Here is a 24,136-nt window from a genome sequence, read left to right as displayed (position 1 = left end):
ATAGAGTATAATATTAAAAATATAAAAAAATTAATTAAAAAAAGAGATTTAAAAGAAATCTTGAAAATTTCTGAAATATTTAAATAGGATTTTATTGATATATAAGTAATCTCAAATGCAATATAAACTTCACTTTTATTCTTCAATTCCCGCAATATTATACAAATTGATGATTTTTATCAATTTTAATATAAGTTTTATGCCAAACTTTGTGAATTTCAACAGTTTATCTAATTGAAATCACGTTATAAAATGCTATAAAGACAATAATAACTTGAATAAAACAAAAATCTATTTTTTCTTTTTGTAAAATATGCAAAAGCTTCCGATTAACACTACACAATCACAAGACTATTTATAAACATGTAGCATATTTTGGAAAAAATTTGCGAAGTCTGAGATCAATAACATTATATATACTATATATGTTTTTTTTTGCTAGAACATCTAGATTATTAAATAAAATAATCTTAAGAATATTCTTCTAAGCCGATTAAGTCTATCAATATGATAAAGACATAATTTATCCAAGCTTGTATCTATATTTCCCAAAAAAAGAAGATTTCATTTAATCATAATTATTAAACTATAATATTAAAGAAAACTTACTTTAATTAAAATTTAAATCCTTAATTTTTTACCTCATTTTTTTCTTGTCTAATTCACACATGAACACTAGAATAACGAGTGTAAACAATTTTTTATATATATGTATAAGTAATAATACAATAATTGTTGATCATAAGAAGCTCAAGATACAATAATGGATAAATTGGCAGTGAATTAAATCAATTGTTCTACAGGGAATTTGAAAAAGGAGATTATATCCCTTTTTTAAATCAAATAACTTTGTGACAATATCATCTAATACGAAGTACACATTTGCATCTTATCGAACATGAATTTAACAAGAGGTTTTGTTTTTATGGGATATCAGAAAAAATTTGAATTTGAAACAACAATCGACGGATATTAAGTGTTTTTAATCATAGTGTACAACAATCCAGTGATATAAGACGAGGGCTTTCTTTGTTCCCTAAATTCGCAAAAATGTGAAGCTTATTGAGACTAATTTTAGAAAGCATTTTGATTTTGAATAAAATTTCTATTTTAGGAAATTTTTTTCACACTTCTTTCGAAAATTTCAAATACTTTCATGATTTTCGTGTTATTCAAAATAAATTGAGATTAAAAATAAAAAGAGCTTTTATCAATTCTCTTTAAATCTTTTCGATAGAAATATTCCTATATATTATTTACACATTTAATGGACACGCCAAATAATTTTTATCTCTCGATATAATGTGAATTCATTGTGAACAACCAGTAGGGTATTTGTTCGCTATTATATACAAATAATGTAAGTGACAGTGAAAATACTAATAAAAGTGCTTTTAACTAGTGGACTATATTTATATATATACCAAAAAAATATGGACTGATATCCCGTAACTGTTATTAAATGAGTCGTAAACCAATTATATGATGCAATCATTTCAAATTCAAGAAGCTAAATCTAACTAAATTATTTGTTTTTTAAGGAAAATGATGAAGACTGAAAAACATACATATAAAATAAAGTAGCAACCACTTTGAACTGTGTAAAGTAGCATTAAAGATCCGTCTCCAGTGTCATTTTAATTTGCGCACCTCACGTTCAGTCGTATCCAGATTCACGAGTCGATTAACTCGAGAATGGAGGTGAAGATATGAGGGTCCTGGACGATCCCACAAAAAAGGAGAATATTCCGATGTGGGCAAAGGAAGTGGTTGGATAAAAGATGTATAATTCGGTGGTATCATAACGAGATTATTATGATGATAATGAATATTAGTATGAAAACATCACGATTGTGTGTTGCATTGAACAATAATTGAGGATTGATTGAAACATAATTATTGTAATGAACTTTGACAATGATGCATATACTCTTGATAACTCACTGAAACACTTTCACTTTGATAACGTGTTACTTTGGCATTTCTTCTCATGTCCTGCGTTACAGAACCTTTAAAGCCTCCTTTATGAAATAGGGAATCTATTGTGTGTGTGTGGTCCCATCCTAATCATAATAAATAAATAAAAATTTGTCTTAAATTTAGTAATTGAAGTATTTTCTAATTTAAAAAATTAAAACCTACCTTGTTCTTTAGCAACTTCAGGTAAAAATGTGGCAGTTCTTTTACTTCCTCTCTCATCATGAAATTCGATACGAATCCCATGAACTCCAACTTCCCAATCTAAATAATCCATAGCATGTTCAAAATGATGAAGTACTGAAATGGTTACATGCAAGCTGGGTAATTCATCTCGAGAAATAGGATTAAATCGAGGATCCTTGAAAGCGCTATGAAAAAAATAGAATATGAGTTATTATAAATTTATATTGATAAATTAAGAGAATCTTTTTAATTACCTAATTTCAGCATATTCTCGTAGACCAGCATGCAATTGCATTGCATTGAATGTTCCTACGCAACCTCTAAGTTGATTGTCTTTTCCGATTTCCCATGTCACAAATAAAGGGCTGAAAATTTGAAAACATCAAAAAGTTAAAGGAAAATTAATTTGTTACGAAATTAAAATTTTACTGTTAAATTAAAAAAAAAAATATATCAATTTACATAAAATAGTGGATGAAAGAAAATGATAATGAGAAGAATGACAATCAAGAGCTATGTATTATTACATAAAAAAATGTTTTATAAAAGAAAGCACTGACTGACAGTTCCTTTGTCTCCAAAGGATAACAAAGAAATCTATTGATTTACCTGCAAAAAAATTACAAAAATATACTATCACAACTGTAATTAATTTAATAATATGTCAACTTTAAAACATACATATACATATATGTTCTGTATTTCTATAAAAAAACTAATCTATATATTTATCACCAGGGTTGCGTACGTAATATACTTGACGTAAATTACATGGTTTTTTACATGTATATTACGTATGTAATTTACGTGCTTAGTTTTTTACGTAATTTACTTTTTCAAAATGGCCGCTTAAACTCCGTGATCCTGAAAATAAAATTGAGTGGCACAATTGCAAATTGCGATGAAGTTGTATCCTTGCAGATATTTCTTGAATTAAATAATAATTTTTTTTAGAATAACTTTTAAATCGTTTCCAATTGTAAGGTATACAGGTATACCTTATTTTTATATACTTATATACTTAATCATAAAATTGAGATAATCCGAGCAAAAACTAATAAACTATATATTAATTTTTAATTTTTCCAAAAATTATAAAAATCTGAATAAAGAAAAAAATGTATAGCTTTTTTATATTACACATTCATATTAATATATAGCCTTTAAGACGCACTGTAAATAAAAAGAATGTATTTAAACATTTAATATAATAATTAAAATAAATATGATTAATAACAATAGTTTTGTTAATCAAAAGAATTTCATATATTTTAAATATAGTAAAATAATATATGAAATAAGTATACTTTATTTAAATTATAGGTTATGTAATTTTTGCATGGATTTAATCATATTCAAGTTGTTGATTGTCAGCAACTAAATTTTTTTTGATGAAACATATAATCTAAAAATGATTGTTAATAATAAAGTTTACATACCTATGGCCTAAAAGACGATCATAACCAGTGTTTTGCACTATTTTGTCGCATAATAAACATTTCGCATTGGTTACTCCTTTTTCATCAGTTTTCAAGCGTGAAAATTTTAAACTTTGCCAAGGAATTGCTTGGCGTTTTCGATTTTGTGGATTCATATCCATATACTTATTTTTTAAAAGTTTTAAAATAATTAATTTGTTGCTTTTCTGTGATACTAATATTTGTTTACATATTTTTTATTGATCGCCAGACCGCCGCCATATTTTTTTACATTTATTACAGGTTTTTTACGTATATTACATTTTTTACGTAATATACGTCAAAAACCTCGAGTGACGCGTCACTGTGCAACCCTGTTTATCACGTATCTAAATAGTTTCGTAAAAAATAAAAACAATGGTTACAGTTTTCGCAAAAAACAAAAATTGGAACATAATTTACAACTTTAAAAAAGCGTATTTTTTCCAGAAGCATGGTTTTCTTCTTTTATAAATAAAGAGAAAAAACAAATAGAATACAATCAAAGTGGTGAGAGTTTTTAATGGAACTTGTAAGAGGGAGACAAGAACACCATGTACTAAATTGAGATAGTGGTGGTAAGAGAAAGAAAACAATATATACATAAGAATTGGTGGGGATAATATACTTACAATGCATCATTGCAAAATTTGGGTGATTTTGGTGGATCGAGCTGGTGCAGCTGGCAGTAGAGTACGTCGAAGCAGAAGAAGCCCATTTCTGGATGAACAATGAGAGATTTTCGTATAATTCCATTTTGTATCACAGCTGATCCATCACATTGAATGCCAGAGGAATTGTTCAGCTTTTGCTTCTTCGTTCCACTATAACCAGCAGCCATATTTTCTGTGCCTCACGTCACCTGGCGTCACCCGCGAATGTACGCGAATACCCCACCACATGATCCAATGCCCCACCAGCAACGACCTTCAACCCGCGAATCTGACATATAACAACATTGGAATTGGAAACTTTTAGCGAAGGGGACTTATAACAATTGATGTATGAGTTCCATTTTGAAGCGAAAAATATTTCTGAAATTGACCACATCAATGTGAAGCTCTACAGTCGGATTCAGGTTTTACTTTTTCTGTTGCCAACTTCCTTCATTCAAATATGAAAACACCCTAAATTGAGACACTGGAAATATGAAAAAGGCTTAATTTATTCTGTAGAAAGCTATCCAACCCTGATCAATTGTCACAGCCCCCACTACTATGTTCTTAACAATATTATTGTGTTTCACAACCATCTTTACCACGTTTTGCTGAAATAAAGTAATTGTTTGTAATTTACAAAATTAATTTACTTGTTTAAGTTGATTTATAAAAAAAATAATGGATTTACCTAACATATCTGGCCAATTCAGTGATGCCGATGAGGATGATGTTAAGTATGTTTTTAATCTTTTAATTTTATAACTTTATTGTCCACAATAATTATTTTATATAATTCTTTCATGATATATTTAATTACATAATATAATAGTATATTATGTGGCAAGCACGTAAAGTAGTACTTTTTAGGTGAGGATGTAATTTTCAGTACGAGCTGTCGTTAGTGCGACGTAGGTGAGACGAAGGCGAGCTGTAGGTGAGATGAAGACGAGCCGAAGGCGAGTCGAGTCGAGCCGAAAGCGAGCCGAGTCGAACCGAAGTCGCACAGACAGCGAGTATTGAAATCATCCGAACCTAAAAATTACTACGTGCGAGCCACATACGCTATTTTTTTCGCCATTGTTATGAAAAAGTGAAACAATTTTAAAGAAAAAAAATAATAAAAATTGATAAATAAAATAAAAGCAAAAAAAAAAATTATGCAAAAATTAACAACTGCCTAAAAAAGACTTTATAGGGCAGTTTACTGCCTAAAAAAGACTTTATACGGCAGTTTGCTGCCTAAAAAAGTCTTTTTTAGGCAGTTGGCCCAAACTGCCTTAAAAAGTGCTACTTTATCTGCCCAAAACAGGCACAAAAAAGACACTTTTTCATGTCAATGGCGAAAAAAATATCATATACGTATATTTAATAACATTAATTGGTAAATATTTTGTCTTATTTTATTGTCAAATGATGTTTTATTTTCCAAGTTTATAAAATAGTCAATTTCACATTATTTCCTTTTTCCATAATTAATAATCTAAATTTATTCTATTTTCCTTAGCAATGAAAATAAGCACAATGGAACTCCAGCATTTAAAGAAAATACTCTCGAGAAATTGGAGAATTTGGATATAATAGATTCTGATGAAGATGAAGTGAGTTATGATGACAGTGATTGTGATTGGGATTATATTCAAAATTATTCTGGTCAATCAATTCGATTAAAAAATAATCGTCAACAAAGTGCTAATTCTCAAGTTGAATCCAAAAAAATGTCGAATTTTCAACCCACTGATAAACTGTTTCATCGTTATGCTAATAAAATTAATTTAGAGAAATATGAGGGTCCATCTTTACCGAATCATGCAACTAATAGTTTAATTGAAAAAAATCGACGTGTTGATAAAGATCGTATTCGAATAAAAGATAAACATGATCGTGCTACTGTTGAACAAGTTATGGATCCAAGGACACGTAAAATTCTTTTTAAAATGCTTACACAAGGAATTATAAGTGTAATGAACGGTTGTATTTCGACTGGGAAGGAGGCAAATGTTTATCATGCAACATCAAAAACAGGTGTTGATTTTGCTATTAAAATTTATAAAACATCAATTTTAAATTTTAAGGATCGTGATAAATATGTAACTGGAGAATTTCGTTTTCGTCATGGTTATTGTAAAAGTAATCCACGTAAAATGGTTCAAACGTGGGCAGAAAAAGAAATGCGTAATCTCTTACGTTTACAACAAGCTGGTGTTAATTCACCTAAACCAATTATGTTACGCAAACATGTTTTATTAATGGATTTTATTGGTCAAGAAGGATGGCCTGCACCAAAATTAAAGGATGTTGATCTTTGTACATCCAAATTACGATCGTTATATCGAGAATGCATTGAAATTATGTGGAAACTTTATAATAAATGTAAATTAGTTCACGCTGATTTGAGTGAATATAATTTACTCTATTGTGATTCGAGTATAGTTGTAATTGATGTTTCTCAATCCGTTGAACATGATCATCCTATGGCTTTTGAGTTTTTAAGGAAAGATTGTACAAATATTACTGGTGGGTAATAAATAAATTAAATTAATTGTCATTAATATCTAATCAAATATCTAGTTTCTCAAAATATAATTATTTATTAATTAATTCAATGATAAAAGAAAGGTTTGATTTTCGTCCAAAATTATTAAAATTGAATATATAATTCTTTTTACAGAATTCTTTAAAAAAAGAGATGTTGCTGTAATGTCATTGAAAGCACTTTTTAATTTCATTACTGATCCAACTGTATCCGAAGAAAATATGGAAGAATATTTGGATTTAGCATCGGAGAAAATGACACAAAATTTACAATCATTAAATCCTGAAGAGCAGGTGGAAGAAGAAGTGTTTAAACAAGCTTATATTCCTCAACGACTTGATGAGGTATTGTAAATATTTTACTAAAATTTTATTGACAATTTTAATTCCAATACTTTTTTTAAAAGAAATTTTATCTTTAAAATAATAATAATAATAAAAAATTATAGGTGATCGATGTTGAAAGAGACATAAATTTAGCCAAATCAGGGAAAGAAGAATTAATTTATAAAACTTTAATTGGTATGAAATCAGATCTATCAAAACCAGTAGAAATTCCAGAAATTATTGCCACTAAAGATGGTAATTTAAATGATGATATTTCTTCGAGTAATAGTGATGTAGATTCTGATTCGGAAAATTCTGATAACGAGATGAATAATGAAGATGAAAAGAATTCTAAATTTATAAATGCAGCTAGGCCACGAAATGAAAGTTTAGAGAGTAAAAAGGTATATATGAATCTTTTAAAATAGTATTAATCATTTTTAAAGATGAAATTAATTTGTTTTTTTTCCTTATTACATAATTCATGATTATTTATTTTAGGCACGGAAAAAGGCAGTAAAAGAAGAACAGTCAGAAAAAAGAAAAAACAAAATTAAAAAACATGTCAAAAAAAGAAAAGAGAAATTGGCCAAAAAGAAGTAAATAATTTATGATATCTAGGTAAGAATCCCAAAAAATGAAATTGTTATTTTGTATTATAATAATAAAAAAAAGAATCCAAAAAGAAAACTTTCTTAAACATTATTTAAATTATTTTAAAATTCCTTCCCCTTTCAATTTTTTTGTTTCAAGCTCTTCATATATATTTGAAAAGATGCCGAAATTCCCGCCAAAGTTATATCTTTCTCCTTTTCTATCTCAATACTTTAAATTCACAAATGTTGCCTCTCATGTGTGATGGCCCCTTAATAGATTGCAGTTTGATCATCTATATCTTTTGTATTTCATTTTTCTTGTTCCTTGAAAGAAACTGCGGCAAACACAGAGAAACATACAGAAAAGGGATAGCTTTTGATTCTCAACTGTTAAAGGTCAAGATAATTGAAGAGACATTATTTTTCAATAATTCTTTGGCACATTTTACGCGCAGGTCGCGACTCACACAGTTTTTCATCTCACTTATTCCATTACTTTTAGCAGAGAAATGTAAGTGTCTTTAAATTATCATTCGGAATTATTATATTTGCATTACCGGCTTCAATATCGATTTTCCATTGCCTGTTGCCTTGTGCGAAACAAGAAGAGAAAAAAAATTCTATCTCCCAAAAAAGTAACCGATATTTTTTGTAATTAAGGATAATAATATTTTCATAAGAATTATTACATTTTCAGTTAATTAAAATTCTATCAGGTATCAATTTGTTTTGTGAAAATACATATATATATATTATCAAGAGAGTGATTGTTTTATTAATTTTTCCAGTCGTGAAACGGTTTTTTTGAAATCGAGAACCCCCTTCTCCAATATAAGTACAATAGTCTCTTTCGAAGTTACTCGTGTTATCTCAATTATTTTTCCTAATTTTTTTAATTTATACAAATCAACTTTTGTTGATAAGCAATTTTTATAGTTATAATTGTTTTAATTAAAAGTAATATATGATATAATAAATAGTTCTTCAAAATCCTTAGGATAATTAAATTAACTGAAATATTTATTTTAATCACTGTTTATGTTTTTCAGCCAAAATGCCAGCTAGAGAACCTGATACATCAGACCGAATGGCCAAATTTAAATTCAACAACAAACATGACGTAAGTCATAATTTTTCTGTTTTTACAGAAATTACAAAATAACACAAAAATTTGTAATTCGATTTTTTTTTCTTTTTTGAACTTGTATAATTACATACGCGCGTATTAGTTACAACATTGAAGATAAATTGACAAATAAAATTTATCTTTTTTGTGATATTGAAAATTGTTATTAAAAATAACTTGAAATATTTCTTTTTCTCTTATTGATAAAAATTAATTGCAAAAATATATGGGTTTGTTTACAATTTTGAACCATTGTGCAATTTTTATGTGAAATAAAATTTTGTATATTGCTTTTTTTTAAAAAAAGAACAGATTATAATTTTTATTGATGAAATGGTATTAAAAAATAATATAAATAAATAGGAGGCACGTCGGAGAAGAAATGAAGTGAGCGTGGAATTGCGTAAAGCCCGAAAGGATGATCAAATGCTAAAACGTCGTAATCTCACTGAAGACGATGATGCACAAAGTCCACCTGGTGTAATGAAATCTCCAGCACTTTCTGTAGACGAAGTGATTGTTGGTATGAATTCTCAGGATGAGGCAAATGTTCTTTTAGCTACGCAAACATGTAGAAAAATGTTAAGCCGCGAGAAAAATCCACCAATTGATGTTATGATATCCAAAGGAATTGTACCACGTTGCATCGAATTTCTCGGCTATCATCATAAGTGCGTAAAATAATTCAATAGATTTTGTTTATAAATAATTACAAAGAAATGATGTTTTGAATGATTTTTTTGTTCCGCAGTGCGTCTCTTCAATTTGAAGCAGCATGGGCATTGACTAACGTTGCGTCTGGCACTTCAGACCAAACTAACGTTGTTATTGAACATGGTGCCATTCCAAAGTTGATTGATCTTCTTGAATCACCTCATCCAAATGTGGCTGAACAAGCAGTATGGGCATTGGGCAATATTGCCGGTGATGGGCCAGCGGCTCGTGATCAAGTTCTCTCTCAAGGTGCCATGCAGCTTTTAATCGGTCTTATTAAACCTACTATAAATGTGAGTACTACAAAAAAATATGAGAAAACTTTTTTTCGAGAATGACAAAAATAATATCATTTCAGGTTACTTTTGCACGTAATATTGTTTGGACGATATCGAATCTTTGTCGCAATAAAAATCCAGCACCGCCTTTCGAGAGTGTCAAAGTCGCTCTGCCAATGTTAAAAAATCTCCTGACCAACACTGATAAAGATATTCTTGGTAATTTGCTATTTTTCTCTTCATATAATCATTTTTACATTTATTGATTTGTATTTTTAATTAAATATTTGATAACAGCTGATGCATGTTGGGCACTTTCTTATTTGACTGATGGTCCAAATGAGAAAATTCAAGCAGTTTTGGATTGTGGTCTTGTACCGCATTTGGTTGCCTTACTTGGATCACAGGAAGTTAGTGTATTAACACCAGCATTGCGATCAGTGGGAAATATTGTCACAGGAAATGATATTCAAACTGATGCGATAATTAATGCTGAAGCTATTAAATATTTATGCAGTCTTCTACAGCATCAACGTGGTAATATTGTTAAGGAAGCTGCCTGGACCATTAGCAATATCACAGCTGGTAATCCAGAGCAAATACAAAAAGTCATTGATGCCGGTGTTTTGCCACCATTAATAAATGTTCTTCAATCTGTAAGTTTCAACATATATATTTATATTTATTTATCAATTAAATTTTTTTTACCATTATTTAAATAATTAAAATAAATTTTTTAATTTGTTGTTGTTATAATAGGGTGACTTTAAGTCACAAAAAGAAGCAGCATGGGCAATAACAAATATGACATCGGGTGGAACAGTTCAACAGCTTGCAATTCTCGTTCAAATGGGAGTACTTGCGCCATTCTGTAATCTTCTCGATGCAAAAGATTATAAATCGGTTGTTGTTGTACTTGATGGTTTGACGAATATTTTATCGGCTGCGGAGAAAATGGGAGAAGTCGAACGCATTGCCATTATGATTGAAGAAGTTGGAGGTCTTGATAAACTTGAAAATTTGCAACATCATGAAAATGAACAAGTCTATCAAAAGTCCATGGCAATAATTGATAGTTTCTTCGCTGAACCCGTACGTCTTAGAATCAATAAATACTTTTTTAATATAAAAAATAATAATTAATAATTATTAAATTAAATTTAATTTCATTGTTTAGGAGGCGGAAGATCAAAACTTGGCACCAGCGGCTGTTGATGGTCAACTGAATTTTCAAAGTGGAACTACACCGAAAGGTGGATTTAATTTTTGAAAATTATCCGAGGATAACATTATCTTTCACTTTGTAAATAATTCAAAATAAGCTTCAAAAGAAAAAACTATTGAATGTTTAATTTTTCAAATAATTCACACTTCAAAAGTAACATTTTCTTTTATCATAATAATATATTATAAAGTTTTTTTTCAAAAAAAAAAAAAGAAGTTTCAAGTTTTTAAAAAAAGATGAAACATTGTCATTAGATTACGCAATTGTTTTTTTTCGCCCGCGCAGTTATGCATAATCTAATTAAGACGCGAATTTTTTTTTCTTTCTAACTTGACAAATTAGTATTACTATTAAAAACAATTATATCATCGATTTAATTTTTACGCTACAATACATATATATATACGAATTATTTAAATTTAGAAAAAACTCCTCATATACTGGGTTTTAAAAAGGATAGTGATGTCTTAAAAAAAAATTTCTTTTGAGACACTAGCTTTAAGCAGTATTCTCATTATTTTTTTTTTACAATAAAAATATAATTTTTTCTATTCTTTTTATAAATGAGAAAACAAAAAAAAAAATATTGGCGTCGCTTTGTCCAAAAACTGTGTTGAAAAATGATTAAAAGTCAAATATTTTCTATTTTTATTACTGTCCAAATAAAGTTTTTGATACAAAAACCACAGAAATTTACTTTCTTTCCTTAGTTACATGTTCATTTTTCTTCAAGTAGGCAATTTTTTTTGGTTATAGCTGATACAAATTCGATAATTTTTGCGCTACAAGATTACAAGAATTATAGGATTTTTATTTTGTTTAGAAATGCTTGCAATTTTATTAAAAATAAAAAGCGAAGAAAAACAAATTATTCTACCTACATCTATGATATTTTGATATAATGGCATTTAATAAATAAAAACATATATATATTTGCATATAAATATACGTAAATAACAAAGAATATAATTTACAATTGAAAAAAAATTATTTATCAAAATAGTAATCAAATTGACATTTCATAAAAAATCAAAATTGAATAAAAGAAATTAACGACATTCAATTGATAAACGAGAGATTAATATTAATTAAATAAAAACTTAAATGACAAGATAGGCTTTTTACTAACAGTAAAATTAATACGCAATATAGTATTAAAATTCTAGCAAACATGCAAATTATAATTTGTATATTTAAAAATAAAGGATAATAAAACAATAGAATATATTCCTGAAAATTATTATTTTCACAATTATTCATATATAAAAAACATCAATTATTTTGCATAGATTCAATCAATTTATAGAATAAAAAAATATATTGTCCATTTTTTTTTAGAAACATTTAAATATTCTTTTGTTCTATTATCCTTATTATTATAATATTTTTTCATACGTTCCTGTGAATAGAAATTAGTTGTCACAATTTCACGAAACTTTTTTTTCTTACATATAAAACTATAAAAATATTTTTATTTCCTAAAGAATTAAGCGAAAATTATTGGCTGAGCATTACAACATCTACTTATAACAAATATATATACATATACAATAAAAAAAGAAAGAACATTGCACTAAAATTTTCAAATCTCTAAACTTGACCAGAAATTGTTCTCTGCAAAAAAAGGAATAAATTAAGAAAATATAGAATGAGATTCACTAATAATGGAATACTTTTTAAATCAAACAATATTTTCTCATTTCTTTTTTTAAAGACTTTAAACAAAATAGGATCATTTTTTTCCCCTTATTACTTTTATACTTTCAAGACAATTACTTTCTTTTGCTTTCCGTTTTTTTTCTTCAATAAAATTAAAATTTCTTTGGTTGCAGTAACAAATTTAGATAAAATTTTCAATTTTAACAATGTGAGAAATGCAAATGTAAATTGTAAACAAAATTGTGGTATTTAATTTTCTAATAATATAGATAATTCAATTTTTCACTCAACTGCCAGTAAAAAAAAGTAAAATAAGATATTTTTGATAATAAACTTAATTTGAAATTCAAAAATATTATAAATAGAAATCTGCAACCAAAAATAACAAAGTTTGACAAAAAAAATCATTTTTTTATCTCCTTGTGACTAAGTTTTGCCATTTTCTGTACTTAGATGTTTCATTCTACAATGAGATCAAGTAAAATATTTTAATGAAATTTAATTTATCAAGGCCTATGTTTTTTTCTTCGCAAATTGATATTTAACATTTTACAAATATTTTTGAGATTAAAAATTGTAAAGTATGATATACGGCCTTAACGAAGTACAAATTGTAAGATAATATTCAAAATTCTTACCTAAGTACTGGCAATTGATAAAAAGTTGCTAAATATTCCATTCAATTATTGCTTTTTTTAAAATATAATTACACTATTACGTATATAATCTAATATTCGAAAGTTTATCAATTATTTCTGATTACTATCGTCCAAGAAAATCACTTTGATCCGTTACTAAAAAGTGAAAAACAAATGCCGCCTTTTTTCGGTCAAACGTTGCTTGAGTTACTCTATTTCTTAACTGAGAATCATCTCGACTTCTGGGGGGATCTCGTAAAAATATTGATCCAAAGAGGGTCGCTGCAAAAAGGTAACGAAATTTAAATTTTATCTTAAATTATATATAATTTTTTTATTTAAACACGAAAACTTATTTTTATTTTGCCCTTTAAATGTAAATTTACTCCACTTTGAAAGCAAAAACAATCTATAAATTATATTTATATTAAAATTTAAAATGTTACCTAAAGTTTTCGCATCCAAACCATTATCCTGAGTGTGGCTTAAAAGCTCCTTCAAAAATGCACAAATATAAAGGAAAACTGTCCTCCTAATTTCTGGCAATTGCATGACAATCTGTATTTAATATTTATTAATTGATAAACAAAATTTAAAAAAATTTAAATATGATACATTTTTTTATTTTTTTCAAAGATATTAAATGAAAATTTTCTTATTTAATACCTCCTTGCACTTCCAGTAATTAGTTGCAGTAGAAAAGCAAACATTATGATGATTGTATGGAATTATTGGCTCAGCAGTTGAGTCTAATAGAAGAAGTAAAGCTTCGGCTACGGAATGTACATTACCAGCTATTTTAAATTATCGCTAAGGAAATAGAATTAAAAAATATGATAAAATACATATTTAAAAATAGAGAATAAAATATTATTGAATCTGGAAATTTTATTTTTAAATATATTTTTTTTCAAGGATACGCATTGGATCTTGACTGCCAATGTCCAGCCAATCTCTAATAGCTATAATTTCATTAGGAGCACCTCGCTTTTCAAAAAGTCCTGGTGTTTTAATTCCATGACGATACAATCGATCAACAAGTAGCCAAATTTCTTTAGGGACAGCATAAGGTTCTTGTGAGGGATTTTTATTATTTTCCTGCCAAAAAAAGAGATTCAGAAAAGAATTTGAAAAATAAATTTATAACTATTTTCATAATGACATTTTATAATATTCTTCTCACCAATTCCATTATTCTTCCAATAGGAACTTCTCTAATAGGAACTGGAATATGTACTAAAGCTTCCATTGACGATCCAAAGCAACTTCTTTCATAAGTACCTGAGAATACAAAACAAATCTCAAAAAATAAAAAATATATAAAAAATCATTATAACTAAATAAAAGTTTTAAAAAAGAAAAGCAATTTTTTTAAACATTCTTTCAAAAAGTGTTTCTAATTACCTGTTACTGTAACAAAAATATCTTTTCCACCCTCTAAATGTAAGACTAGAATATCATAAAGTTTATCCTCTCCGGAATTTAGTTTACAGGCCGATCTTTTATCAACAAGAACTTTCAGTTTAACATCACATTTTTCCCCTAATTTACAATAAACATATTTTATCAAATATATGCCATGTGAAAATATTTTCAAAATATATTAGTGACAAAACTCATTCTTACCGGGTTCTATAAAACCAAAATAAGGTTTTATTTTTAACCAATCTTTACAATAACTGGTGTCGTCTAATTTTTTAATAAACTCAAATTTCACTGGTACCTAAAGTGAAAATTGATTTCAAAATTTAATTTTTCTTGATAAATTATTCAAATTATAATATCTATATTAATATTTGTTATATCAATTTACTCGAACGCTATAAAAATTTATAATTAATTAAAATAATACTGAATATTATTCATCTAACCTGTCCAGTGTTTGCAATAATTAAATCTTTGCTGTGTGGTTCAAGAAATCTTAAAGTATCAAATATAATTTCTGTAGCATCAACCATTACTTGGGGCAAGAATTCATTTTCGAGTTTATCTAATTTTTTCATTACTTCCTCGTGTGTTTTACGATATTTAACTCTATCTATTACGCTAATCTGAAATTATTGTTATTTTATTAATATTTTTTTATATTAATATAAATATTAATGAAAAATACTTACCTGAGAATCAAAAATGGCACTGACTGGTTTATGGTCCGATAATTTTAATTTAGAATGACTTCTATATTCAACAGAGGCAATAGCTTCTCCTTTCCATAAAACGCGATCACACCAAGCGGGCGCTCTTCCTTTTTCACTATTATTATATTATTTATAATTAGAAAATAAATCACGTAAATGGATGTAGCACAATTTTTTTTTATTTTTAAATTTAAATAACACTAATTACCTGGAATCCCAATTATCAGTGCCTGGATCATATTTATATGTTGGTTTAAAATTAATTTCAGCTTCTTGAAAATCAGCAAGAACTTTGCCAAGTTTGCGCTGCTGCATTAATTGATCAAGTTGCAAAACAGGTGTAAATTGTCCGGAATTTATATATTCCTTAGCAGTAGCTGCGTCCATTTCTGTTATTCGATAATTTAAATCACCCAGCCAATAGATTTGACTAGAAAAAAGATTTGAAGGAAAAATTAATTTCTTTAAAAATAAGAAATATTCTTTTCACTTCTTTTTTTTTACTGATTAACCAAAAATTAATATATACTTGTGATCTCTGAATCCTTTGGGTATAAATGGTATCGTATTGTCAATACATCGAGAAAAGGAGAGTCTAGAACATATATCCATATAATCTTGATTGCGCCTCTCATATTCCTCGCAATGAGCCGCCAAATGTGCATTTACGAAGCAAACAGTCGTATTATGAAATGAAAGACTAACTGCCACGCCTCCTTTATTTCCCTGTTTAGTATTAAAAATTCAAAGTACTAATAGTAATAACATTTGTCGTTTGGTGCTTTTAAAGTGTTTCATAGATAAATCGTATCATGTTGCACATCGAGTTTAAGAAAAATAAAAATATTTTTTAAAAAAGAATTTTTTTTTACCATTTTGCCCATAATTCCAGTACCGACAGTATCGATAGAAACATTTTTAATAAAAGGTATATGACCATCTTGCGCAAAGACAATCAACATCATTCCAACGAGTCTAACTAACGCCACTTGTCCGTAAGTTGCTTTTGGATGAAGAGATTTAGTAACGACTAGTCTGTAAAAAAATGTTTCATTTTTATTAAGGTTTTAAAATAATTTTTTTAAAAATGTAAATTACTAATTTACATAAAAATTTACCTCCATTCCTCTTCTCTTGGAGTGTCATTGAAAAGAAAAGCCTCTTTACTTAAATCAAGTTCCTGAAAGCCAATTGCATATAAATCAGGCGCTACTGAATCGCTGCTTAACCATTCTTCCAAAGTGATTCCATTTGCTGATTGACCATTCACATTCCATGTACCAACGAAAATTCTATAAAAATTATTATAATTTTATCAAATTCAAATAAAATTAACAATTTTAAAACACTTGGCTAGAATTTAAATAATTTTCTAAATAATTAAATCAATAAAAAATATTACCTGAAAACTTCCGTGTAAGTGTAATCGTTTGACTTGCGTTGCATATGCATTTGCACCAACGAATCTCGATTGGCAACGGGAGTTTTACCAGTGGCAATATTATGTCTCGACTCAACTAAATCTTGACACTCAAGCTCCACTAACTGTCAAAAAATGATTTTTTAAAAATAATTACCATTAAATAAATTACAAAAAAAAAAAAATTTCTGAAACTAACTGTATCAACATCTTGCGCTTCATCTTTAGTCCCATCTAAACTCCTCGTAGATGCAGTCAATTTGTTGGTCCACGTGTATTCGGATGTGGAATATTTTTCCTTCTGATACACTAGAAAGTCATTTTAATAAATAATTTAAAATTTAAATCATAATTATTAAAGTAATTTTATAATAATTTTTTGATATTTACTTTCTACGGCACGAAATATTTCAGAAACAAGAGTACTAGTTTCAGTTCCAGGTCGCATTTCAAAAGTTATTTCAATATTTTTTGATGAAACACTGAGATAAACGTCTGTTCCATCTTGCTGTTTTCCATCAGCGTCTATAATATTCATTATATTTATTTTAATAAAATGCAAGAACTAATAATAAATAATAATAAGTAACAAGGGGAAAAAACGACATGAAACAAATTTTACCTATTACACATTTAAAATCCTCATGTATGGGAAGAACTTTTTCTATTGTAAGATCACTATACACTTGAGGTGGAGTTCGAGATGTTATTAAAATAACTAAAGCATACGTAGGTCCTTTATTCACAACCGATAAAATTCGAGCAGCTTTCACCCATCCTTGCATCAATGATGCTTCCGTTGCCTTTATTTTAATTAATATTAATGTAAGGATATTACAATTTAATAATAATTATTATTCTAAATAAATTAAATTAATATATTAATCGCTTCTTTTTCTACGGAAAAAAATGTGTTTAATACTTTATCTATACTTTTTTATGTAGATGTATAAAAATTATAAGGATACAGTCACCACGGTTTCGCCGGAGGTGAATTTGCTTTTCACTATTGATAGTTTTTCAGACAGAGGCATTGTAATATCTTATCTGAAAAACACTTTAAAAAGAAATTAATTTATGTTAATTATTACATACATATATATTAATATATAAGATAAAATCTAAGTTAAGAAATCAGAAAAAAAACTTTTTAACAATTAGATATTATTTTGTTCTGGAAAACAATTAAAACTACCTTCATAATAATAGCTTAAAAAAAATAAAGATAATTAATTGAAATTGATTTTCTTCTTTCATTATACGTATATTAGAATTAAACTAAATTAAATCATATCAGGTCTTACCAGTTACTTATATATTTTAACTTTTAAGAAAAGGACAATTGTTTTCAAAAGACTAATGTCAAAATCAGTTAAATAAATTACATGAAAAATGTAATTTTTTTAACACTAAAAAATCTTTTAAATTCTACAATTCATGACACGTTTTAATCAATAATAATTAATCAACGTAAAGAAAGTGTTTAATATGTTCATACGTTTAAACAAATTCTAAAGATTTGACACTACATTTCAAAAAAAGAAAAACATAAATTGTATTAGACGCAAACACATTCCTAACCTATTAATTAGATCAGTCAATAAATTAATGACGTTTATGACGTCAAAAATTTAATGGTGGCTTTTATTGCACAATCTAGTGATGGGCAGGTAATGTGATACTATATAAAGGTGCTTCTACAATAAGTGAAACGTTCCAAATATTGCGTATTCTTTGTCCAAAAGTTTCACATTTCAGACGTTTTATCATTAAACAAGTTTTTGAGCTACCATGTAGATATCTAGTAATCATATCTATGGTATAAGAGCAGTATTGTTTATAACGTTTATAATTCAATTAATTTTATTTTAAAAAAATAAATAAATTAGTTTTGAGCTTCTGTCATTTGTTTATTGAATATTTCAGGTAGGAAATTTATCTTTTTTTCTTAAAATTTGATTTCATATGAATCTATTAATTGAGCGATAACATAACCTAACTTTTAGAATGTCAGTAATTCAAAATAATATTGAAAGTGAAATGGAGGAAGATGATGAAGAAGAAGAAGAAGACGATGATGAAGATGATGAGGAATTATTCGCTTTAAGAGAAATGAAAAATCAACTTCTCACAGAAGTTTGTGAATTGAAAGAAAAATTGATTGCTGAAGAGAGACGACGTGAACTCGAGTACAAATTATTGAATTAATATTTTAAATATTAATATGTAGATATACATATTGTGTAGAATTAAATCTTTTAATTTTCATATTTCATATTTAGAGCCAATGCTAATTTTATTGGTATACAATTGAAAAATGGCGAAGTCCCAAAAACTAACAATAAGAGAAAAGAAATTGAATTCACCGAACGAATACTTGGTTTTCATTTTGATGATGTCAGTAAAACTTTTCTTCAAGATGATGTTTATCAATATAAAGCTACTGTCACTAAAGGAGATTTGAGAATGATTGTCGAACTGACAACTAGAATGAAGGTAATTGAAAGAAAATTAACATTGAATTTTCTTATCATACGCTAATAATTTATTTATTCACAGAACAAGGAAAGCAGTGAAATTCTCAAGATTGATACCCATTTTCCTGATACTGAATTAGATGAATGTTACCGCAAAGAGATAGAACCTTGGATAAACATGTTAACAGAAATGAAAGATTTTTCATCTTTAATCTTAGGTAAAAAATAAAATTAATTTAATTCTAAATAATATAATAATATCTATAATTTATTTTCAAGCTTTTACTAATTACGTCGATCAAAGTTATGTACGAGGTAAAATATTAAAACGATTGGAGAAGCGTAAATATGTAACACAAAAATCAAATTCAAATGAAGAAGGTGGACTTATTGTTAATGTGTATTCCCCTAAAAATGTAGATGATATCCAATTCACTTTACAATGGGCTACTCGATTTTTAAAGAAAACTTGGCAAATTGAACATTTCTTTATTATGGAATCCAATGATGATGGTAAGAAACAAGTAATTAAGAATTTACATTTAAAAAACTGGGTTTTTAATAATATTTTTTTAAAAATAAATTTAGAATCTTCATTTGTCAATAAACATTCTAAAATATTGAAACAATTTAGTCGAAGTACATTGACGAAAACTGATATAGAAGAAATTTGGAATGATATAATAAATGCAATTGAAAACGAGGAGCAAATATCTGAATAAATTGGCATAAAGGTAAAAAATAGTTATTAACTGCATATAATTAATGTATAGTTTTTATAAACTTTTTGAATAAAAAAATATGAGATTTTCTTTAAAAAAAGGATTGTTAATAAAATTATTATTCAATCATCATTTTCAAATACGAATATAATTATCCACATTTTCTGGACAATTTTGTCTTTAATTACGCGGAAATAGAGATTTGAATTTCCCACATTGTGAATATACATATATTGATCAGCTGTTTTTCACGTGCTTTTTTTGTAGGTTATGTTTCTCTTGTCACGCAAAGTAAACGTTACAAATATAAACGATATAGTGATAATAAAAAAGAGTTTCATTAATAAAAATTTCGAAAAAAATGTCGTCCGATCAAGGTGAGAATATAAAAAAATCAATGAAACGTAAGAAAAAAAGATCACATAATCAAATAATGAAAAAAATGGCTCGTAGTCGAAGTTATGCTGGTGAATTGGAATCTGATGCCTATCAATATATGTTACGCGTTTGGGAAATAATAAGAAATGAATTTTCAACAATAGATGATAAATTAATATTTACAAATAATGTTTACGAGCAAACAATAAATCATGAAGTTGATTATGCGAGAAATCAAATTGGATCCCGTGTACTTGAGAGTCTCATGGATTATGCAAATTTAGAGACAATTAAAAGAATGATATTAGCTTTTCAAAATGATTTAAGACCAATGTGCAGTGATAGATTTGCGAGTCACGTTTTACAAAAATTAATTTGTGTTTGTACCGATCGTGGAAATAGAACATTGGAAAAATCGACAAATAATTTTTTAATAGAAATAAAAGAAGACGAGAAGCAAAAATATAATGAAATGTCTTTAAAATTATGTAAATACGTCATAAATAATATGGAAGAATTCGCCTGGGATACATATGCAAATCATGTATTAAGAACTGTTTTTCAATGTTTAAGAGGAGTAGTTGACAAATCTGGTGATCAAAGTAAGAAAAAATCTCCACCATGTTTAGAATCAGTGCTTAAAGTTGATCAAAGTTTTTTGGATTTACTTGTTGACAGTAGTAGAAGAATGCACAAGTAAGAATAATTTTCCATTATAAAAAAAAAAGAAAAAACAACATATTTTTTAAAATTTCTAATTTATTTTCCATATTTACAGTTGGCCACAATTTTTGGAATTTGGACATCATGAACTTACTTCAGGACTTTTACAAACTGTTTTATATTCATTGAAAGATGTCGATTCTGATTTATGTTCAACAATTGTGAAAAAAATAATTCTCGAATCTTTCACAGCTGATGATTTAACTGGATTTTTGGAAAATGAATCATCATCGAGATTAATTGAAGTTTGTCTTGCCGTTGCAAATGTAAAAACATTCAAGAAAATTTATAAACGTTTTTTCATCAATAAATTGGGACAATTGAGCGTAATGAGAAAGGCAAATTTTTGTGTGCAAAGATTGATTGACAATTGCAATACAAAAGAAATTTTTGAAGAGATTTTCGATGAGATTACAATTCACTTTGAATCTATTTTACAAAGAGGATTCACTGGTGTTCTATTTAGTGTTGCTGACGCTTGTTCAAGATTACATTCAAAACAGGGACCATTCATTAATTGTTTAATGAAAATTTTACATTGTGAGGATGATTCAATGAAACAAGTACAAATTGCACGACTTACCGCGAGTCTTGTAACATTTGAAAAATTAGAACAAGCAAAAAAAGAAAAACAAATTGTTCCTCTACAATTACATGGAAGTTTAATTGTTCAATTAATGTTAAATTTCAATAAACCTATAAAAATTGTTAATTCATTATTAGCAGCTGATTCTGAGGAACTTGTTTTTATTTTCAACGATATGCAGGGAAGTCGTATTATTGATTGTTTCATGAGTAGTCAATATATTGGCGAGAAAAGTCGTGAAAAATTGGCAAAAAAATTGCAAGGTTATTGGGTTCAATTGGCTTGTAATACACATGGTTCAAGAAGTTTGGAGAGAATTTGGGAAAAAGCAAAAGAAAATCAGAGAATTATAATTATGGAAGAATTAACAAGAGCTGGTGAATCACTTCGATCGAGTAAAACTGGTAGGATTATTTCAACAAAATTCAATGTTCCATTATTTGCGAGGAGTAAAAAAGAATGGTTAGAATCACAAGGAAAGGATGAAAAAACGAAAGCTTTGTTCGCTGATATCATCAATCCGGATGAAAAAGATAAATAAATTCATATTCATGATTATTTTAATTCATTATTTCGAAAACAATGTTAAAATGTTTTCCACATTTTGGTATTTGTTCCTTATTTAAAATAACAAAGAAATTGTATAGAAATGTTGAATTCAGTTTTGCTCTATTATGTATGTAGATGATCAAAAGAAATGTTTATTTCTTAATCTTTTTTTTACACAAACTTCGTAAACTTTAATGTATTATTATAAACTTAAACATGGAATTTAAAGAAAAGAACTTTTCCATTATGTAAATTTAAAAAATAAATCGAGTTATTAAATCATACAAATATAATTTAAAAATTCCATAAAACTAAAATCCTTACTTTTTAAAAAATAATTACTGTAACAGAAGGAAAAAATATTTATTCATTAAAACAAATTAAATATAAAAACAATTAATAATATTAATTAACTACCTTTTTACCTTCTGTACAATTTTAATTTATTTATTGTTATTTTTTTGAATCATATTTAAAAAACAGGAAGTTAAATAATTATCCATAGATAATGATAAAATAGAACTTTTCTACGGTTGGTAACACTTTTAAACTCGTGAAACGTTCGCGCCGTTCGCGCCATGTTCAATTGGACGCCATTTTTTTTTTCATATGTCAGTGGTTACTGGACGTGAGAAGTCTTCTCTTGTTAAAGTTAACAATTATAAAGTTTTCCAGTTTAAATAAAACAAAATCAACATTCCTTGGACGTGTTTTGAGTACTTCAGTTATGTCTCTATAGTGAAATTGAATTAATTTATACAGGTATGTGGAAATTTTGTGTAAAAAATCTATTTTACATTTCTAACTTGCACAGGTTAGATTTGATTTTTCCTTGTCGTTTCATTGTTTCATTTTGTTGATATTTGTGAAAGAATGAACTATTTATTCAATTGTTGAGTAAGTACATGAAATTCAGTATATTTTTATTGTTATAATGTTCATGAATTATTTGTGTTCCATTGGAAATTATAATTTTATTTGCGTTTGGCGCTTGTAATAATTGTCTTTGTATTTTTGGCAATGCGAATATTTTTCACATAAAAACATCATTCTTTTTGAGAAATGTAAATGTTTTAATTGAAAATTAAGTTTTTTGAGAAAAAAAAGGTTTTTTCTCTTAATAATTTATATTTGTTGGCTAAAAATGTAATTAATTTTATGGTTTAAGTCAATTTATTCGATAAAATTTGATTCGTGAAATCAGTTGCATGCTTTAAAATTCTGTTTTTTTTTACTATAAAAAAATAAAATAGAAGGTAAGTTATCGACCAACTTTTCTACGGTTGGTAACACTTTTGAACTCGTGAATAGTTCGCGCCTTTTTCAATTGGACGCCATCTTTTTTTCATATTTCGGCTACTGCTGGACGTGAGAAGTCTTCACTTGATAAAGTTAATAATTATAAAGTTTTACAGTTTAAATAAAACAAAATCAACATTCCTTGGACGTGTTTTGAGTACTTCAGTTATGTCTCTATAGTGAAATTGAATTAATTTATACAGGTATGTGGAAATTTTGTGTAAAAAAAGTATTTTACATTTCTATTTGTACAGGTTAGATTTGATTTTTCCTTGTTTCATTGTTTCATTTTATTGACATTTGCAAAAGAATTCACTATTTATTTAATTGTTGAGTAATTACATGAAATTAAGTATATTTTTATTTTTATATTGTTCATGAATTTATTTGTGTTCTGTTGGAAATTATTATGTTATTTGCGGTTGGCGCTTGTAATAATTGTCTCTGTTCTTTTTGTCAATGTGAATATA

The 24,136-nt window shown here is 27.2% G+C and overlaps 6 protein-coding genes across 8 annotated transcripts; 4 read left to right on the top strand and 2 right to left on the bottom strand.

Annotated features, from left to right (window-relative positions):
• Window positions 1–116: 116 nt before the first annotated feature.
• Window positions 117–4,461, bottom strand: LOC127278286 (nuclear protein AMMECR1-like). Of its 2 annotated transcripts, none has more exons than XM_051299929.1 (4): window positions 4,253–4,461; window positions 2,418–2,528; window positions 2,143–2,348; window positions 117–2,063 (listed from the first exon to the last, which is right to left on the bottom strand). In XM_051299929.1, the coding sequence occupies exons 1-4, from the start codon at window positions 4,459–4,461 to the stop codon at window positions 1,897–1,899; spliced, it is 693 nt and encodes a 230-aa protein (XP_051155886.1). In that variant the 3' UTR covers window positions 117–1,896. The 2 variants fall into 2 exon arrangements, with proteins under 2 accessions (XP_051155886.1, XP_051155887.1); XM_051299930.1 differs by lacking the exon at window positions 4,253–4,461 and adding an exon at window positions 3,603–4,218.
• A 356-nt stretch (window positions 4,462–4,817) lies between these two features.
• On the top strand, window positions 4,818–7,828 carry LOC127278273 (serine/threonine-protein kinase RIO1). Its single transcript, XM_051299910.1, has 5 exons — window positions 4,818–5,013; window positions 5,784–6,793; window positions 6,948–7,156; window positions 7,261–7,542; window positions 7,640–7,828. The coding sequence occupies exons 1-5, from the start codon at window positions 4,958–4,960 to the stop codon at window positions 7,739–7,741; spliced, it is 1,659 nt and encodes a 552-aa protein (XP_051155867.1). The 5' UTR covers window positions 4,818–4,957; the 3' UTR covers window positions 7,742–7,828.
• Window positions 7,829–7,962: 134 nt separating this feature from the next.
• Window positions 7,963–11,192, top strand: LOC127278271 (importin subunit alpha). Its single transcript, XM_051299907.1, has 8 exons — window positions 7,963–8,245; window positions 8,784–8,854; window positions 9,224–9,531; window positions 9,612–9,867; window positions 9,933–10,071; window positions 10,150–10,508; window positions 10,612–10,944; window positions 11,030–11,192. Exons 1-8 carry the CDS (start codon window positions 7,978–7,980, stop codon window positions 11,120–11,122), a joined length of 1,827 nt encoding a protein of 608 aa, XP_051155864.1. The 5' UTR covers window positions 7,963–7,977; the 3' UTR covers window positions 11,123–11,192.
• Window positions 11,193–11,280: 88 nt separating this feature from the next.
• Window positions 11,281–18,507, bottom strand: LOC127278268 (inositol polyphosphate 5-phosphatase OCRL). 2 transcript variants are annotated; one of them, XR_007842469.1, is made up of 20 exons: window positions 18,237–18,507; window positions 17,901–17,989; window positions 17,555–17,735; window positions 17,323–17,457; window positions 17,132–17,241; window positions 16,915–17,057; window positions 16,631–16,804; window positions 16,385–16,547; window positions 16,042–16,238; window positions 15,721–15,942; window positions 15,492–15,627; window positions 15,246–15,425; window positions 15,001–15,097; window positions 14,779–14,916; window positions 14,558–14,655; window positions 14,295–14,472; window positions 14,041–14,168; window positions 13,821–13,932; window positions 13,375–13,656; window positions 11,281–12,691 (listed from the first exon to the last, which is right to left on the bottom strand). XR_007842469.1 is itself a non-coding variant. In XM_051299905.1 (19 exons), exons 2-19 carry the CDS (start codon window positions 17,964–17,966, stop codon window positions 13,499–13,501), a joined length of 2,616 nt encoding a protein of 871 aa, XP_051155862.1. In that variant the 5' UTR covers window positions 17,967–17,989; window positions 18,237–18,507; the 3' UTR covers window positions 11,281–13,498. The 2 variants fall into 2 exon arrangements, 1 of the variants encoding a protein (XP_051155862.1); XM_051299905.1 differs by having other exon boundaries at window positions 11,281–13,656.
• A 193-nt stretch (window positions 18,508–18,700) lies between these two features.
• On the top strand, window positions 18,701–20,231 carry LOC127278283 (uncharacterized). The gene is made up of 6 exons (XM_051299925.1): window positions 18,701–18,858; window positions 18,939–19,121; window positions 19,215–19,428; window positions 19,492–19,627; window positions 19,689–19,922; window positions 19,998–20,231. Exons 2-6 carry the CDS (start codon window positions 18,940–18,942, stop codon window positions 20,129–20,131), a joined length of 900 nt encoding a protein of 299 aa, XP_051155882.1. The 5' UTR covers window positions 18,701–18,858; window position 18,939; the 3' UTR covers window positions 20,132–20,231.
• Window positions 20,005–22,654, top strand: LOC127278272 (nucleolar protein 9). Its single transcript, XM_051299909.1, has 3 exons — window positions 20,005–20,143; window positions 20,399–21,205; window positions 21,288–22,654. The coding sequence occupies exons 2-3, from the start codon at window positions 20,493–20,495 to the stop codon at window positions 22,357–22,359; spliced, it is 1,785 nt and encodes a 594-aa protein (XP_051155866.1). The 5' UTR covers window positions 20,005–20,143; window positions 20,399–20,492; the 3' UTR covers window positions 22,360–22,654.
• Window positions 22,655–24,136: the final 1,482 nt, after the last annotated feature.

The sequence above is a fragment of the Leptopilina boulardi genome, unplaced genomic scaffold (assembly GCF_019393585.1).
Source record: "Leptopilina boulardi isolate dan_hultmark-lab unplaced genomic scaffold, ZJU_Lbou_2.1 LbouV2_202, whole genome shotgun sequence".
Taxonomy (NCBI): Eukaryota; Metazoa; Arthropoda; class Insecta; order Hymenoptera; family Figitidae; genus Leptopilina; species Leptopilina boulardi.
Note: the sequence above shows the minus strand (reverse complement) of the source record. Positions and strands in the feature narration are given on the sequence as shown.